This window comes from Eubalaena glacialis, chromosome 9 (assembly GCF_028564815.1).
Source record: "Eubalaena glacialis isolate mEubGla1 chromosome 9, mEubGla1.1.hap2.+ XY, whole genome shotgun sequence".
NCBI classification, from domain to species: domain Eukaryota; kingdom Metazoa; phylum Chordata; class Mammalia; order Artiodactyla; family Balaenidae; genus Eubalaena; species Eubalaena glacialis.
The window spans coordinates 102,908,082-102,927,174 of NC_083724.1; the positions used below are offsets into that span (position 1 = coordinate 102,908,082).

The 19,093-nt window shown below is 40.4% G+C and overlaps 1 protein-coding gene across 3 annotated transcripts in view; it reads left to right on the plus strand.

Annotated features, from left to right (window-relative positions):
- Positions 1-15,873, plus strand: part of SPTLC1 (serine palmitoyltransferase long chain base subunit 1) — a 54,211-nt gene extending 38,338 nt beyond the window's left edge. Inside the window, exons 9-15 of one of the 3 annotated variants that reach the window (XM_061199368.1) lie at positions 1,298-1,405; positions 3,560-3,655; positions 4,014-4,110; positions 5,212-5,266; positions 9,446-9,563; positions 12,840-12,913; positions 14,540-15,873. In XM_061199368.1, the coding sequence (XP_061055351.1) occupies positions 1,298-1,405; positions 3,560-3,655; positions 4,014-4,110; positions 5,212-5,266; positions 9,446-9,563; positions 12,840-12,913; positions 14,540-14,633 (642 nt within the window). In that variant the 3' untranslated portion in view covers positions 14,634-15,873. Of the gene's footprint in view, positions 1-1,297; positions 1,406-3,559; positions 3,656-4,013; positions 4,111-5,211; positions 5,267-9,445; positions 9,564-12,718; positions 12,801-12,839; positions 12,914-14,539 lie in introns of those variants that run through there. The other 2 variants (XM_061199369.1, XM_061199370.1) reach the window with 2 other exon arrangements.
- The last annotated feature ends 3,220 nt before the right edge of the window (positions 15,874-19,093 follow it).

The window sequence follows — 19,093 nt, forward strand, 5'->3', positions numbered from 1 at the left end:
ACATGAGTCATGGAAAGATTTAAGAGCCCAACTTCTCGTGTTACATATATAAAAAGTTAGTGGTTGATAATCACTGTATTTTAATTCAGCTGTGAAACTTATCACATACATATCATAAAGGGGTAAATCAATTAAACACTAGGGGGAAAAATCTGTACATATGTTCAGCCTCCCAATGTATAAACCAAAAAATTTATGAAATAATTAGAAGAACATATAGATAAATATGCATCTAAACCTTAGATGGGAAAGGACTTTCTTACAAGCCGGAAAACAAAGGGGAAAAAAAAAGATTAAAAAACATATTAATGAAAACTTTTTCTGGATTAAAAAAATGAATCTAAATTGGAATAGTGCCTCTGAGGGAAGAATATTTACAACATTTCCCTAGGAGTTTTTATGTATAATCAGACCAGTATTTAATAGATAGATTACATGTCTATACTCATAGTGTCTTAACAGTTCCTTCTTTAAAAATTGGCATTGTGCTGTCTGTATTACTGAGTTAAATTGAATCATTTTAGAGCATCTAAAGTACAGTTAGTTTTCATTATTCATGGTAGTTATGTTCTATAAAGTGTGTGTGTATATATGTGTGTGTGTATGTGTGTGTTTGTGTGTGTGTGTATATATATATATATATATATATATATATATATATATATATATATATATATATATATATTTATGTTCTATAAACCTGCTGCAAATACTGAATTACCAAATACTGAACTTTTGCTCCTAGGGCAAATACAGAGTTAGTTTTCTGCAACCCTCTAGTCACAACATTTTCATCAGTTACTCAATACATAACCTTGTTTTATATGTGTTTCTGTTTAAAGACACCTTATTTAATATATATCGTTGATTTATTCATATTGAACTTACAGCCAACAGTACTATAACTCAGGCCTGAATGAGGTTTATGTAACACACACATTTTTTCCATAAGGCACATCACAGCCTTCTTGCACTTAGGCACTCTAGGCCGAACTTCAGCACTGTGCTTGGGGGCCATTTTAAACAACAAAATCACAACGAAAAGCACAAAATGTGAAAAATGTGGCAGTAAACAGAATGTGAAAAGGACACTTGTTTGCAGTATAAGCTGAAGCAGTAGCCTGTTAACTCAGCTGGGAAGGTGCATTTCAGGTGACTCAAAGTTTTTCACCACCCTGCAAATATGCCCTAGGTATTGATTTGGAGGTTACAAATAAATTTTAGCAAGTAGGCAGATTCACAAATATGAATTTTATGAATTTTCAGTATTTTAAAGTTGTGTTTATTTACCACTTAGGTTAAGTTAAAATACAGATATAAAGCAAGGATCTTTCTGGAGGAAAGCCTTTCGTTTGGAGTCCTGGGGGAGCATGGCCGAGGAGTCACTGAACATTTTGGAATCGATGTAAGCTCTCCTTTTTTGGAACATTCCTTCATATAGTAACCATGCAGTTCCATCCTGCTGGGCGGGTTTCATGGGCACAAGACAGTGTTCCTCATCGATGTGCAGGGTGCAGCTTTGGTGTCTGTCACTTCACTGAGCCCACAGAGGATTGGGTCAGCCAGACCAGGGTCCCCATCTTCCCTTGGAACTCAGTGGCTAATCATAGAATTTGTGTTCTGTTTACACGGTAACATTTGATCCCAGCTTTCAGTGTTTCTTCTCTAGAAACAGTTAAATTTGCCTTCCATTTTTTTCTTTAAAATCAGTAAGAATTCTCTAAGTTGTCTTTTAGAAAGTATCATAGCAGTGAAAAGATGTTCTTTCTAATATTTAAAATTCTGTGTTGTTATTTGTGTGTATGGGGGTGATTTATATATATATATATTAGAAATACCACCAGCATGGATTCACAAAGCCGCTCAAGGTCCCAGACAACTGGAGTGAGTTTTTTATGTTTTCTCTTGCTGAAAGGAAATGAGCCTCAACTAGCCCTACTCTTAGTGGGTTTTGCTCCTAGAGCCTCGGAGAGGAACAGTGTGGGCCCATGTGCAGAACCTGTCCTCACCGACCACTGTGTAACCTGCCCTTACCCACCGCTGTGTGGTTGATGTGAAGGAAGCTTTTCTCCAAATCTTGTGCATAAAAGTTTTGCAGCTTGTGTTAAAATGTTGAACTATAAAACATAAACTCACCTTAGATTATTTGCATCCCTCTACCCATACAGACCTAGAGAAAAATGTAGAGCAGAATGACTATCACACCAAGTTGACTGAAGCATACTCTTCAAAGACAGACTGACATTTGGCAATGAAACGCACTGAAGAATTTAAGATAAACGGAAATTAATTCAAGTAAAATTTACACCAGAGCAATTTTTAAGGCATGAAAATTTTAAAGAAGGAAAAAGCAGTATCTAATTTCACTGTTCTAGTTTTCTCACTGCTTCCAGCAGTTGTCTCAGAGATAGTATTTATAATGGCTTGAGTAAGAGTGCAGAATGTATGGACCTTATTTGGACCCTAATTCAAACAAATACTGTGAAAAACAAGTTTTGTGAGACAGAGATACTTGAACGCTCAGTATTTGATATTAAGAAATTATTCATTTTTTAAGTGTGGTAATGTTTTTGAAAGAGTGCATATCTTTTAGAAATGCACACTGAAATATTTATAGATGAAAACTTGTAAAGTCTGAGATTTGCTCCAAAGAAATGAAGAGGGCAGTAGGGGGCTTATACGTGGAACAGGATTGTCCGTAAGTTGATAATTATTGAATCTGGTGATGGGGATTCTTTATACTTTTGTATATGTTTGAAATTTTTCATAATGAAAGGTTAAAAAAAAGAAGAGTGCGCAGGTTTCCTTGTTGGATCTGTGGAACACTTGGAAAAACACCAGATGTGATCTGACCAGTCATTATTATGGCCATCAGTGAGTAATTACAGAATGGCTACTGTATGCAGGATGGAACTTGGTGCTGGGGGCTGGAGCAGAAGGTGAGGACCAAAGGAGTGCTGAGCCGTTGAGAAGGTCGTGGGTACTCAGGAGCCCAGTGGGCACATTAGGTTCATCCACTGCCCAGTTGGTCCACTTTGGTCAGAGCCCATGATGGCCCATTGCCATCATGTTTGGATAAATTGATTTCATTTTTGAAAAGGTGGAAAAGGTAAATGGAATGTAGTACTTGTTCCAAAGTGTTCAAAACCCTGATAGATTTCTTTTTATTTCTCTCAAGTACCTTCTATGGAGAAGGACAGCTGAGACCACTGTTTTAGCAAGGAAATGATCTTATCTTGTACCTCTGAATATGTTTAGTATCAAACAACTTTAGATTTCATCTTTTATCTAGCTCTTCCACTGTGAATAAATTGTCGATGAATGATGGAATGGCAAAAAAGCATAAAGTGAGACATCTTCAGAGGTGGGCTATGAAACATCGGTCCTTTTAACAATTGATTTTGTATGACTTACCCTTTATTTTCAAGGAGGTAATTTGAATCCAGATGTTGACATTAGTGCTGAAATTTTGTCTCTAGGATTGACATTGGCCTTTTTTTTTTCCCCCTCCTTTTCTTTAAATTGAGAAATAACTCCCACTGTCCCTCTTTTCTGACAGATTGATGATATTGACCTTATCAGTGCCAACATGGAGAATTCACTTGCTTCTATTGGGGGTTTCTGCTGTGGCAGGTCTTTCGTAATTGACCATCAGGTGGGTTCTTTTTAAAAACAAAAGCAAAAACTGAAACCCGTTGCTCCATTGGTCAACTAAAAATGTAACCGCTATTACAAAATTTCATTCTAACTTAGTTTATCACACAATTTTTATTTAGAAGTAGATTTGTTAAAGAATCATTCAAAATATTTACATTTAGAAATTATCTCCCTTTCTAAAAAAGTTTTGGTTTTGTTACATAACTTCTGTACACGCCTGGGTCTTACCACCTCACCATTTGTACGTGCTATTTGGTAGGGAGTGCAGAGATTTGGTGCCTTTAGATTTTTTAGCCAAAGAAAAACAGAGACCAAAAAAAGTGTTTATGTTTTATAACTTGTTTGTTTCTTCTCAGCGACTTTCCGGCCAGGGATACTGCTTTTCAGCTTCATTACCTCCCCTCTTAGCTGCTGCTGCAATTGAGGCCCTCAACATCATGGAAGAAAATCCAGGTATAACCTTTAAACCCAGGAAATCAAAGATATTTCAAGTCATGTTAGCCATGCTGCTGGTTTGCCTTTTTGGAGAAATTAGCTGGAGGAAATGATTTCCCAGACAAAGCTCTGGCTCTGAATTACATTATATGGCAATTTATGGGAAAAATGATGGTGAAGAAGTTGTCCCTGCCTCAGGGTTTCCGGGTTAGAGCTTCTCTCATGTTTCTGGAGATGAAGCCAGAGCCAAAGCAAAGCTCGCTCCCTTGATGGGCAGAGATGCCAGAAAAAGGAGGGACTAGCTCTGGGCCAGTCATCATTTAGTTTATCGGGTTTTTTTGAGAAACTAGCTGAAGTATGCTAATTTTTGGTACTTATAATTTTATAACTGTTGTCTAGTTTTCCCCACCAGCCTTTGATTCATGAGTTGGTGCTGAGGCCATACAGGTTTACCAACTATTAAAGCTTGCTTAATGGGCAGTCGACTCAATTTAAAATGTGGTTCTGGGCTGTGATAGCGCCTCCTCACCAAAGACTAAAAGGAAAATGGAAAAGCAGGCCTGGTATTTGTAATTTTAAATTTTATAAATTTCTAAAGATTCAGCATTGGTTTTAATTCAGAGAATCAGTAAAAGTGAGTGTTTCTGTGTGCACATTCATATACTTGTCAGATACCCTGCCACTCCTGTCTCCTCAGATATTTCAGTTTGTGGATTTTCCTTAAAAGAAAGTGAAAATATCAAGAAGAGATCATAAACATTACTGCAGTGTCTATTTTTTTCCCAAATTGTTTAGGGTCCAGAAATATTTAATATATTTGTACCCTTTTGTTCTTGGCCAGATAATTTATAGTATCTTAATAAGAACAGAGCCATTGTTTTGTTGTGGAAAACTTCATCCCAGATTTTGCTGAAAGTTGGGTGAGCAGGTGCCAGCTAGTATATGCCACAGATGAAAGTTGGGGACCTTCAGAGGAGTTACTGGCTGTCTATTTGTGCGTTGTTAGTGGGCAGGAGGATTTGCTGCATTTTAAATCGATGAACTGGATCTTGAAAAACAGTTTTAGATTAGTATATCCAATCTTCCAAATGTACTATCAAATGTATTTGTTTCCTTCAGGTATTTTTGCAGTGTTGAAGGAAAAGTGCAAACGAATTCATAAAGCTTTACAAGGGTGAGTTTTATATATTTTCAACCAACTCAAAAGTTTATCTGCACAACATTTAAACAACTTGTGAAAAATTTTGAGTGTCACCTCTTTGGTTTTCAGTGCATTTAATAGGCTTGAGTCCGTTTGTCTAAGTTGCAACTAAGAAACCAAAAACACAGTTCATTCAAATTTGTCTCTGTGTGTGAAACCAGAGCATCCATTTTGTCATTGTTTTAAAAAATCATAACTTTGTTTTTCTAAAAATGATACAAGCTCATTGGTAAAATATTACAGTAGTACAGAAGATAACAAAGATGAAAAGAAATAACAACATGCTGCCACCAGAAATAACCAGCATAAACACTGGAGAATTCCCACACATCTGTACGGGTAAAAGGATGTAATTAGATGACAGTGGGTTCATACTGTCCATGCTGCTTTTTAGAAGATTACTCATTTATTTTAAGTTACTTCAAGAAAAAGAAACAAGTGAAATCAAAGTGAACCTTATGAGTGTTCTGTTTACTTTTGTTTTAACTACACAAGAGTAGTTCTTTAAGATTCCTCTAGAATTGAGAAAAACATTGAGGCTAGTGACATCTTCAGGCAGATTTCTTATCTTACAGAAAATGATCTCACCTTGCCTGTGGTTTCTTTTTGCCTTTCCAAGTTGAAACCTGCCTTCTCAGTCGTGGAAGTCCTATCCCTATTGCCAGATATGGAAACTAGAAACTTTTCTAAAAAGGACAGTTAATAAATAAGCGGGTCACAGATGTTCCAGATAAAGTAGGGGGAGAAATAATTGAAGTCTGGGTCTGACTTATGATCCTAACAAAAGTTCTTGCATGATTTGTGGTAGAGAGATATTATTGTTTCCAGTTACATTGGCTTATGAAATATTAATAAACCAGCTCAGCCTAGCACATTGGAGTCACTGTCAATTCATGAACACCTACCTCAGATGCCCTTTATTCTATGAGTGTTAATGTGTTTATTTTTTAAGTCCAATCCTCTACTTTTCGCAGCTCTCTCACACTTTTTCTTCTCTCCAAAATCCCTAACCCTCTGTCTCACTCCACCCACTTTTAGCTGACAGCCTTGCCTTATGCTGTCACTTGGGAACTCCCTCATTTTCCCTCACAAACCTGTACACCTGTGGGTATCCGAACCAGTCTTCCCTCGTGTTATAGCCAAAGAAACGTTCCTCCATCCATCACAGCTCTCCTTTCTTAAGGACTGAGTGCCTTTGGTTGTCTCCTCTCCTTTCTCTTCAGTCTCTCCCCTTTCCTGAGTCATTTGATTAGCATTCAAGTACACTCTGCCCTATCTTGTCTTAAATTCTTCTTTCCCGTGACCCCGTACTCCCCTCTAGCAACTAGCCCATTGCTCTGCTTCTCTTTGTAGCCAGTCTTTTTCCAGAGTTGTTTATGCCCTCTCCACATCCTCACCTGTCATGTACACTTGAAACTACTGAAACCCACCTCTACTCCTGCACTTTACCCAGACTGTTCCTGTGACTACCGAGGGATGACTGTATTTTCTGATGTTAAAACATCCTTGCATTACTGAGTAAACCCCTCCTTGATTACAGTATATTTTTCTGCACTGTTAGTTAGGATTTTGAATTTTTATATCCATATTTATAATTTAAATGGGCCTATAATCTTTTGTTACAACAACCTAACATAACCTAGGAATCAATGTTGTGGTAGCCTCAATAAAGTATTGAGCAGTTTTTCCACTTCCCTGCATTATGGAGCCATTGTATAAGACCAGGCTTGATTATTTGTTTCTTCAAAGTTGAGCAGGACTCCTCTGTAAGAATCTCTAGACTTGGGGCCTTTGGGCTGGGTGTAGTCTGTGATTATCTCTCTTGTGTCTGTATTATTTCCCCTTTTTATTTTCTGTTTCTGTCGTTTTCATTCTTATGATAATCTTTCCAGGATTTTGCCCAGCACGTTTTTTTAAGTTTGATTTTGTTTTTTACTCATATTTTGTTTTCTTTTATTGATTTTTTTTCCTTATTTTTCTACTTTCTTGTTTCATTGAATTGTGTTTTTTTACTCTTTTTTAGCTTTTTACATTTAGGTTATTGGTGTTATTATTTTCTAATAAATATCTTAAAGATAAACATTTCAAAGGCAGTAAGCATTTTCAGTGTTCAGTTCTAAGTAATTTTTTTTAGTCTCCTCTAATCAGTGATTTGCTTCTCTCATCTCTGAGGTTGCATTTGGGAGAGGAAGTCAGCGGCCTGTGCTACTTTGGGTCCTTGCTGGAATCTTGAAGAGCCCCTAAATTCTAACAGATATATTCATGTCCAGCGCTTTCCCCACACTAAGCACATGATGGAGACCACGTCTGAATTGTTGATTGTTCTATCCCTAGGACCTAGACCAGTGTTTAGTATTTCCATTTGGTAAAATGGGTAAAGTAATATGGTAAATAATGTGCTCTCCAGAAACTTTTTTTAAGTATAACAGGCTCTGAAACACAGCTTCTAACTTTCTGAACTCAAGTTATAATTCTCTGTCCGTTTGGTTTTAGTTAAACTTTAATGCGACATTCAGCATCCAGGCAGCCAGAAAGAGAGCATTTTGTTTCATTCCTTCTCTCACCAACTTGCTCCACCTAACATGTGAGATGAGCCCATTTGATCGAATAATAAGCTCAATTGGGCTTGTAGGTGCCTTGTTTGTATCAAGGAAAATCCAGACCATTTAATTCATATGAAATGCAATTTGAAAAGTAATTTTCTAAGTTCTCCCTGAGAGTACATGACCTAAAACAATTAATACTTCTTTGTGTACAAGTTTAACACATTCAGAATTCACCTAGGAAATGGGTTTTGAAAGCATATTTCTTAGTTTCTACAGTAGTAAAACAACTGATCTATAAGGTTTCCCCATATTCCAGAAGCCCTAGAGTTTGAGATTCCATGATTCAAATCTGTAGCCTGATTTATTGAGAGATCCTAGTGTGATGCATTACATTTAAAGAAAGTAGACACAAATTAATGATGTTCGAGGGTGGTTTGAAAGGCAGGTGAGCTTAGCTTCCTCACTTCATGTGATACTCGGCACAGGTAGTCATTCAGTAAAAGCTTGTTGAGTCCTAAACATATTTGAAGAATCGAATATGCTAACAAGTGCTTTTTGTGCTCATTTCATTCTAAGGGAAAAGCAGATCTTTCCAGGTAAAGCAGACTAAATGAAAGCCATTTAAAATGTTTAGCCCAATTTCAAATAGACATGTATCACTATTTTTGTCCTAGGAGATAGGTCAGAAATCAAACCATACCTGGCTAAATTATATGGCCTACAGTTCTTATAACACTGCAATAATCATTTGAAAATACAGGCTTTCACCCCTAAAGAAATCTCTCTTCCTTCCTGAGAAACAGCAGATTTCTGTACTATTAATCCTAAGAGAGAAGAAAATAATCGTAATTCAAGAAAAATTTAAAACTAAACATGTACACAAGAAGACAGCTTTACAACCTAAATATATTGTTGGTGACCAAAATATAAAATTTTAGTGTCAGAAATCATCCCTGTAGTTTATAAAAGACAAGATACAAACTAAAGATTTAGCAAATAAGGAAGCAGCATTATCAATTATAATATGTTATCCATGGAGGAAACAGAAGTAATAGAAAATGATGGTGCAGACACTTCCCTAAAGTGGGTGATGAGGGAGGCCCTCAGAGGAGTGACCCTGGACCTGGGACCGGGCGTGTCTGGCGCTAGCCGTGCAAGAACAGGAGAGAGCAGGTGAGGAGAGGAAGCAACAGGGCAGAGGCCCAGGGCTGAGTGGGCCTGCAAGGGGCCCCTTGAGGAGGGGGTGGCCCCAGCCGCCCCTTGAGGAGGGGGTGGCCCCAGCCAAGGTGGGTGAGGCATGTAGACTGTCTGGTGGGAGGCTGGGGATGACGCACGTGTTCTCTGTGAAATGGGAGCCGGAGGGTCCTGCGGGACCGGGAATCCTCTTCCCAGCCGTGCTGCAGGGTGTCCTAGACTAGGAAGCACTGCCCAGAGCGTGCGTTTTTACCTCCCTTTGTCAGATCTGGAATCCCACCACATGATGTTTCCCATGGAAGTCCCAAGTTTCTGTCACATTCATTAATGCAGACTTTGTAAAATTATTTATATGTGAGAAATCTGAGCTCGGAAGAGGATTTATGCTTGTGTGTGTGTTTCCCTTCCTCAGCATTTCTGGATTAAAAGTGGTGGGTGAGTCCATTTCTCCAGCATTTCACCTCCAGCTGGAAGAGAGCACTGGGTGTCGAGAAAGAGACGTTAAACTACTTCAGGAAATAGTAACTCAAGTGAGTATCCAGTTATTCGGGTGAATCTCTTCGTACCCTTCTACCCTGAACCCAAGCAATTTTTAAGGTCATTTTTAAGAATGCTCTCTTTGCCCTAAGAGATTGGGTACAACAGAAGTTGTGGTTACCCCTCTGGTGACATGGAATTGTTCTGATGCCCAGCCTTCCCGACGTCTGTCCCTGCCCAGTGGAGTCTGTAGCACGTCTCTACTGACAGGCTGCAGGTTATTCCATTGGGTCAATTTTCAGCTCACATTGAAGTTGTGTTCTTTGCCACATTGTATTAAAATACACTTTGCTTCCACTCTGAATAATTAGTCTTCCAGAAAACCCAGTTGCTTACTATTTACAAAGCCAGGCTTTCGCATATGTAGGTGGGGATGGCATTCTGTATGGTGATGGCACACAACACCGGACAGCTGACTGTCTGGGGCTGAACACCCAGCATAGCTCAGAAACAGGTCGAAATAATCTTGTAACCAAAAAGGAAGGAAGAAGAGCCACTTCTTTACCATGCCTAACTTGGGAGCTTGATTTAAATGTCTGACTTCTGAAAGTCTTACTACTAAGTGTACCTTAGTTATTAACTAAGAAACGCATCACTAGGGAAGATCCCTTGGCCTTTACTGTTCAGTAGAGCTGCGTTCACCCAAGTCCTCTCTCCTCACTTTCCTCCTTCTGAAGAACGGTCAAGTGGCCCTGCAGCACTGATCACCGAGGGTGGTGCTGCCTTGTACTTGAATCTGAAATACATGGCATATGTATTTGAGAATGAAGACAGGCTTCACCCTGCTTCCCTGTCCTGCTTGTCCTGACGGTTCCTTTCAGAGGCTCCTTCCCCGAGTCCGTGCTGCCAGGCGTCAGGGTAGTAGTGCTGGTCAAGTGTGCCGTGTGCCCCTGCCCGGCTGTGGCACAGCAGGCAGTCACGTGGCTGCTCAGGATGGAGACTGTGGTGCTAAGCCAGCCTCTGGCTTCACCGCTGGCTTCAGCTGACCTGTACCCGACGATGTGTGAACCACAGTGCCTGCAGTCATTGATTCATGGAGAGCTTCTTGCAACTTGTGGATCATTGATTCGTGGAGAGCTTCTTGCAACTTGTGGCCTTCCAGAATCAGTTGTCCTAAAAAAACAAAATAAAACCAAACCCAGAATATGAGATTCCTAATTAAGGAAACGTGTCAGATTGTGAATGAACAGGCTGGAGTGGCTCTCGCCTTGCTGAGTGAGGAAATGTCACAGATGTCTCCTCAGGTACAGCTCTGCAGACTTGAAAAAAAACTCTTTAAAGGGGAAAAGCATCCCACAGACCTTTTTTACTGCCTCGGTGTTTTTATTGTCATATTACTTAAATGTATAAGCTATAAAAGGAAGTACAGCATCCTTTTAATTAGAGCTCCTATACAAATGTAATACCAAAACAAATTTATAAATTAAATATAAGCAGAACAGACAAGCCTAGTAAGAGTCAAATTATGACATTACCTTCATGTGACAGCTGAGTTTGTTTTCTAACTGAGTTGCCGGGTGGTGTGACTGATGCTGACCGCCGCCAGAGCAGCCTTGTGAAGCTGCATGTCCTGTGTTGGAGTCTGTGGTGACGCCGTTATTATCCCAGAGCCTCCCCTCGAACCCCCTCAGGGTGCTTCTCTACACACTTTGTGTCACGGGACGTGGGCCTTCTCTAGGTGCCAGGGTGTCAGTTCCAGTCAGATCCACCTCAGTTCTTTTCTCACTGGGTAGCAACAGCTAAGGTCTTACTGCTACTCTGTTCCAGAGGGAGGCTCAGAAAGGGCATGTGAATCAAGTGACTCGATACTTCTCTTACATAGGTTATCCTCATAACAAAAAGAAAAAGTGAGTCTGGACAATTCACAGATCCCAAAATTATATCTGTGGGCTCCCACTGGATATTGGCTGTCTTCAGGAAATCACCTTGAGAGTTGAATGAGGAGAGAACAGGCTCTGGGGAAGGGAACAGAATACTATGTGGAAACTGCATTCGTAGGAAGGAGGAGGAAAACTCTTAGAGTTTCTCTGCATCATTGCAGCTTCCATCTTAATAAGTCTTTTGTCCTGTTCCTCTTTGCTTTTTCTTTTCAATATTTGAAAGAGAAAAAAGGATCATGACACCGTAGTTCTTGTTTAAGCTTTGCAGAACTGAGCAGTTCTGCCAAATTTTTGTTGACTTGCTTGATAAAACAGTTTTTACAAACTGAGCTATGGTTTATACTGTTTCTTAACTAGACAGGACTAGAAACGGAGCCAGTCCAGATGTTTGCAGAAGGAGTTAACTTTTCCAAGTACACTTCCAGAATGTAGAATCAGCAAAAGACATTGCCTGCCGTTGTTTTCCATCTTTTCCTAGCAGAGGAAAACCTTGCCTCACAGCTTACAGAATGGCCCCTCTTCAGGCAAATACCTGCACTGCCACACGCTGGCAGTGATTGTTCTTTCCTTTACAGCACCCCTTGCTCTAGCTGGTTGTTCGTTTGTTTGTTTGTTTAAAAATACGATTCACGTTCCATAAAATTCACTCTTTAAAGTATACAGTTGAGTGGTTTTTAGTATCCTCACAGGGTTGTGCAGCCATCACTATCTGATTTCAAAACATTTCATCACCCCAAGAAACCCTTATAAACCATTACCCTCGTCTGACTTTATGCTTTATTTTGATAGTGATTATTTAATTTTTTAAAAACTGTTGGCAGGTAGCTGATGTATTGGAAAGCTGTGCAGAATGTGACACCAGACTCTTCTGTGCTTGGTAGCACTGTGTCCAAGTGTAGCACATGGGAATCAGAGGTGGTGTTGATATTTGACGTGTGAGCAATTCCTCTCTGAAATGATTCTGCTGGCGTTCAGTCCAGCTCTTGGTTAGCCTTCGGGGCTTTGTTGGTCCTGTTTCCCCTTGTCCTAACTCTGCTTTGCCTAAAGTGGTAACCACTAGTTACCTATGGCTGTTTAAATTAAGTCAGATTCAAAGTTCAGTGTTACAGTTGCACTAGCCATATCTCCAAGTGCCCGAGAGCCACGTGGGCCCCTGGCTGCTGTCGTGGACAGCACAGGACGGACACCTCCATCATTGCAGGAAGTTCTGTAGAGCAGTGCTCTCAAGATGATAAGATGATTCTGTGGTGTTTTGTTTTGTCTTCTAGCAGTTATAGTTGGAAAGATGAATTAAAACTACTCTTGAGAGGAGCATTTCAGTGCACCTTCCTGTTTTAATGACCAGTGTCTGCAGTCCAGGCTGCAAATGTATTCCTTTTCCTCATACAGTGCATGGACAGAGGCATCGCGTTAACTCTGGCGCGCTACCTGGAGAAAGAAGAGAAGTATCTCCCTCCTCCGAGGTTGGTAGACTTAAAGTTATGACCTGAGTCATTGTTTTGTACTTTAAACTCTGTATGAAATGTATTATGTTTTGAAATTTTTTGAAAGACTGTCACAGGATAAGGAAGAATGTGTATTGTTAAAAGATAGAACATCACCTGTTTCTGTTCTTAAACTAGATGTTTTCCCATTTTAATTGAAAATCCCCTCAGGACTCTGTAATTAACTTAATGAAACATCTGCGATCCCAAGAACGAACTGGGACAGCCCAGGTTCGCATTGGCGACGACCTGCCACTGTGCTGCGGTAGCATGTGCTGGGCCAGCTGTTTCCACCACCAGGATAGTCCTTACGGGGTGGGGGGGGGGGGTGGCACAGTCTGGGGGGCGCTGCTCATCCCACCTCTGGCCCAAGTGCTGTGTGGTGCTTCATCTGACAAACACGTATTAAACACCCAAGGAAAAGCAAAGTGACAGTGGGGAAAACCTCTACAGAGGTTCAAGCGGCCCTCAGTGGGAAGGCACCTCGACTCATGATTTAAAATTGGCGTTCATTCAACACCTGATTCTGTCCCCTAAGCACTTAAACAGTGTAGTCCAAGAAGGTAGACACCCAGAGCTTGAGGGTTTCAGGGTCATGACACAGGTCAGGGAGGTCACAGAGGAGGAGGGCATGGTTAGTTCTGGCCTGGGAGGGACTGAGGCTTCCTAGAGCAGGAGACGCTTAAGCCGAGCCTGCAGAATCAAGCGTATCAAACAAGCTGGGGTGGGCATCGGGCCTTCCAGCAGGGTCTGCAGTGGTGTGGAGACCTACAGGTGCATCTGGGGAGCCCAGAGCACGGGTTTGATTGAGAGGCACCATGGAGAGGGAGCCTGGAGGAGTTTGGGAGAGACCCACGAGAGCACACAGAGTCAGCGCTGTGCAGGCGTGGAGCCCTGGGCTGGGTTCTGGAAGGCTGTTCTGGCAGCAGCTCGAAAGCACCCTAAAGATCCTACTCTCTCCGTTCCGATTACACCATCCAAAGTTGTGATCCTGTGTTTCATGAGAACGGGGACCACCCTCGTGCCCTCAGGACTCTGGGCCCAGCCCAACTCAGTGTATGTGTCCAGTGGCTGATGCAGATGTTTGCAGAGGGGAGTGAGAGGGACCCGGGTAGAAGTGCCCTGTCAGGCTGATATTTCTTGTCTTCAGTTTCCTGAAAACTTGAAAATCTGCCCCGCATCAAAGTATTGTAGGACTTCTGTATGACTTACTGAATTACACTTGTGAACAACCACACACTCGTTAACATGGGAAACGTTGACTTCCTGCTTTGGGCCTGATACTGCTTGCAGCGGTAGATTTAAAGGACAGAGTTCCCTGCCGGCCCCGGGCAGAGCCCCACTGCAAGGTTACCTGGACTAGATCGCTACTAGTGCAGGCAGGGAACGGCAAACTCCTGTCAATAGCAGGTAGTAAAATGCTTTCAGCTTGCAGGACACAGGTCCCTGCCACAACTACACAGCCCTGCCGGGGCAGTGAGAAAGTGGCTAGGGACGGTAGGCCATGTTCCAGTAGAAGAGCTTCATTCACGAAAACAGGTGGCAGGCTGACCCTTGGTATAGACTCTCATTTGACTATCTTTTGTGTCCCTTGTTATTTCTCAGCATTAGGGTTGTGGTCACAGTGGAACAAACAGAAGAGGAACTGGAGAAAGCTGCGACCACAATCAGCAAGGTGGCCCAGACCGTGCTGCTTTAGTCTGGGGCCTGGTGGCCTCTCACCACGCAACACGCAGACAGACCTGAGTCACTGCAGAGTGAGCCAGAGGGGGCTGCGGGTACCAGATAGGGTGTCACTAGATGGTGTGGATATCGACTCAGTGTATGACCGTGAGAAGGATGCTGGGTACTTAAAAGAAAACAAATCCAAAAGCCCAAGAACTGATTTTCTTAAGAGAAAAACTAATGACAGCATATAACTGGTATTTAAATTGTGCTATTTAGTACTATTTAAACGTTTTATTAATACTAGTATTTTATATTCTTTTTTTTTGTTGTCATTGTTTAAAAATGGAGCTTCAGTGTATCTTCTTTCCCTTCTAATGATAAAGATTGTGAGCACTCCTTAATATCTCATAGAAAATTGTCTGCAGTATGAAAGCTTAGAGGCACTTCAGCATATATGATACAAAATGTATTGAAGATCTAATTCAACCACATCTTTTTCAGTCTTCGTCATGTGACGCTCAGTGGTGGCTAATATATAAAGGAATACTTTATGTGTGATTATTATAAATTTTTCATTATAATATATTTCAATCCTAGAATTTTTATATATGCTAAATACTGATGTTGCACCATTTCTAACAGTGAATCTTAGCATCCCTAACCAGAGAATAGTCATTATACTTCCTCAGCGAGCAATAATTTAAATCAAATACAATTTTATTTTAGTATAATTGACCTTTACATTCGTTATGTGTTGATTTCTAATCTTTTCAGAAGAGGATTATTGTGATGATCCCAAAATAGAAATCATGTCCTTGATATTTTAGAATGTCTAGAATGTATTCTTTTTTGTATAGGGACGTATAGCTACAAGCTTTTTTTCTAAGCTAAAGAAAATGAGACCTTTATTTCTTTTCAGCTTATGAATTCCAAATATCTAAAAAAGATGTGAAAGCACAAAAAATAAAAATTTTAAGCTGTGCTTTAGCTATCTGTTTTTTCTTTAGCAAACCAAGTTGGGTGGTATAAGTGTTTGTGATATGTGCCACAAGGTAGTACATAAATATTACACTATTACTCCATCTCTTATTAAAGGGAAAGGAATAAAATTATATTAAAAATGTCATTTTATAATATATGTTCATATTAACAAATGGTCTTCAGCATCTTTTTAAATAACATATTTTTTTAATGTTTAGTTTCTATTTTGCTTGAGGTATTTTGTACATATGTGCCTTGTGATTGCTGCTGCTTTAAAGGATACAGTACGTTTTGGGGGATGAATCTGTTTTGTTTTGTTTTGTTTTTTAATGAAATAAACCTACATTCCTGATAATCAGTCTTTTGCATATGTAATCTATTCAACAGAATAGTCTCTTGATTTTAAATTCTGCAGACCTAGGGTAGTATTCTCTGTGTGTGTGTGTGTGTGTGTGTGTTTGTGTCGTGGGGGTTTTTGGAAAATATTAATTTAATTTCTTAGTGCCTTTCTTCAATGTACAGTATCTGAAATTTCCTTGGTTCCTACTGATTTAACCCTTGGCCACTTATGACTACAAAAATACCAGACCTATTATTTTTGTAAACAGATTAGGATTGTAACTTTTCAGCTACTTTTATAATACTCTATAAGTCAAAATTGCAATAATCTAGATGTTTATTGCTACGTTTAAAAAATGATTGGACGTTTCCTGGAAAAGATGGTGGACATTATTTAACTTTATTAACATTATTTAATGCTCACACATTATTTAACTTCATTATTTAACTTCAATCCTTAAAACACATCAACACGAACCAAAAATAGTCTTTATATTAAAGCTATAGAGTGACCACAATCTGGTAATACACACCACAGAAAATATCTACTGGAAGCAATAAATTTGTATGAAACAAGCAAAATGTTGAGAAACAACAGTCATCTCAAACCTCAAACAGCTTACAAATTGCTGTTTTAGAAACAGAGAGAGAGGGTTCTGAAGTGCTCTATCAACGGACCTCTGTTTAGAAAGGCAGTGGCTGGGTGAGCAGCATGGAAACCTTTTGAGCTGGTTTCCACTCAACAGTTGCCCCCGGGGGAGAAAGAAGCCACCCACAACGGCTCCCTTTCTGTTGTCCACCGGAGGCTCTAGCTCAGGAAAAGTGGGGCTTTCAGTCAGGTTAGGACACATGGACCACAGGCCTAAATATAAAGCTTAAAACTACGAAACTTCTAAGAGAAAGCACAGGAGGAAATATTTTAAATCTTTGGTTAGGCAAACATATAATACCAAAAGCATAAGCCATAAAAGGAAAAATTGGTAAATTAAGCTTCATTAATTCATTGTTTAATTTGTTCTTCAAAAGACAGCTTGAAAGAAATGACAAGTCACAGACTGTGAGAAAATATTTGCCAATCATATATAATAAAAGATGTGTATCCGTAAATATAGAGAACACAACCCCAAAATAAGAAATCCAAAAGCATAATTTTAAAATGGTGAAAGACTTGACATTGCATCGAGAGAGATTCAAATATCTAAACTCATGAAAACGTATTCGACCTCATTAGTCATCAGAGAAATGCAAATTAAAACTACAAAGAGATACTATTACACACTCACTAGAATGACTATAATCAAAAAGACAGATAACACCAAATATTGGCAAGATATGGAAAAAATTGGAAACAATACATTGTTGGTGGAAAGGTAAAATGGTACAACTACTTTGGAAAAGTTTGGCAGTTTCTTAAGTTAATATAAATTTGTCATGTGGGCCAGCAAATCCACTTCCAAGAGAAATAAAAACATATGTTTGTGCAAAAAGTTGTACACAAGTATTCATAGCAGGATTTTTTTTTTTAATTTATTTTATTTATTTATTTTTGGCTGCATTGGGTCTTTGTTGCTGCGCACGGGCTTTCTCCAGTTGCGGCGAGCGGGGGCTACTCTTCGTTGCAGTGCACAGGCTTCTCATTGCAGTGGCTTCTCTTGTGGAGCACGGGCTCTAGGCGCACGGGCTTCAGTAGTTGTAACACGTGGGCTCAGTAGTTGTGGCTCACAGGCTCTAGAGCACAGGCTCAGCAGTTGTGGCACATGGTCTTAGTTGCTCCGCGGCAAGTGGGATCTTCCCCGACCAGGGCTCGAACCCGTGTCCCCTGCATTGGCGGGCAGGTTCTTAACCACTGTGCAACCAGGGAAGTCCTATTCATAGCAGGATTATTCATAATAGTCAAATGTCTGCCAACTGATGAATGAGTAAACAAAAAGTGGTATATTCACACAATGTAATACAATTCAGCAATAAAAAGAAATGGATAAATCTCAAAAAAAAAAGTCATTTTGGTAAGTGAAGAAACCAGATGAAAACAACCACGAAATTATGTGATTCCATGTATATTCAATGTCCAGAGAAAGCCAATCTAAAAAGAAGATAAGTTAGTGGTTGCCTGTGGTTGGGGGTGAGAATGGGATTGACCGATGAAGACTGTCAGCACTGGGGACCTTTCCAGGAGGTGTTCTAAAACCGGATTGTGGTGATGGGTGCACAACTCTGAATATACTAGAAACCGTTGAATCAAGTACGAATCTCTGATAATGAACATAACTACTAATGAACTGACTTTCTTCCAGTCATTACAGCAAATACTTTCTTATCTGTGTTGTCCATGATGAACATTTGGAAGTCTATGACGTGGAAGGGGTGGCAGGCGTCAGCACAGAGGACAGTATGCCGGAACAGAACAGGAGGCAGCCCAAGGCAAATTCGAAAACAGAACAGGGTCTGGTCATAGCTCATTTACTCAATAGCCATGAGTCCTTGGACAAGACCCTACTCCTCACTGAACAAGTTCTTTCTGTGAAATAGAGAGTTGGGCTGAAGGACTATATTTGAATTATCTTAAATCCTCCTGCTGTCTTAGTGTTTCCCAGGCCAAGTTGGAAAATTCTCCTTGTCTCCAGACAGACCTCTGTCACTGAGAAAGAACTACCCATACACACCTTTCCCACAGGGGATGTGGAGGCCCCTTTGTTCGGCCTCACACCAACCAATGTCCTATTTTGATGACAATGCACAAGCCAGAAAACTTCAAATCTTGGGTTCCATTCCCCCAATTGTTGGTACTTATCCTCAGAGTGACTGTCCCCTGAGCCCCACGCCATCCCTCCCCTGCTTAATGGCTTCCAAGAACTTCCTTGGAGGCACCCTCCATGCTGCTCGTCACCATGGGCCCCTTTGTCCTCTCACCCTCATTTAGTCCACAGACCCCGTGACATCTGAGGAGGCTGCCGAGGGTTCCATGCACAGTGCAGAGGAAGCCCCGGAGTCAGGTCATCTAGACAAGAACCAGCATCACCACCTGCCATCCGTGTGAACCTGGAGAGTGGCTTAAACTGACTGTGCCTCAGTTTCTCCATCTGTGAAATGAGAGTAATCGTGCCCCAGCCCACAGAGCCGTTGTGAGAATTAGGTGAGACGATACATGCAAATACTTTAAATCGCACCTGA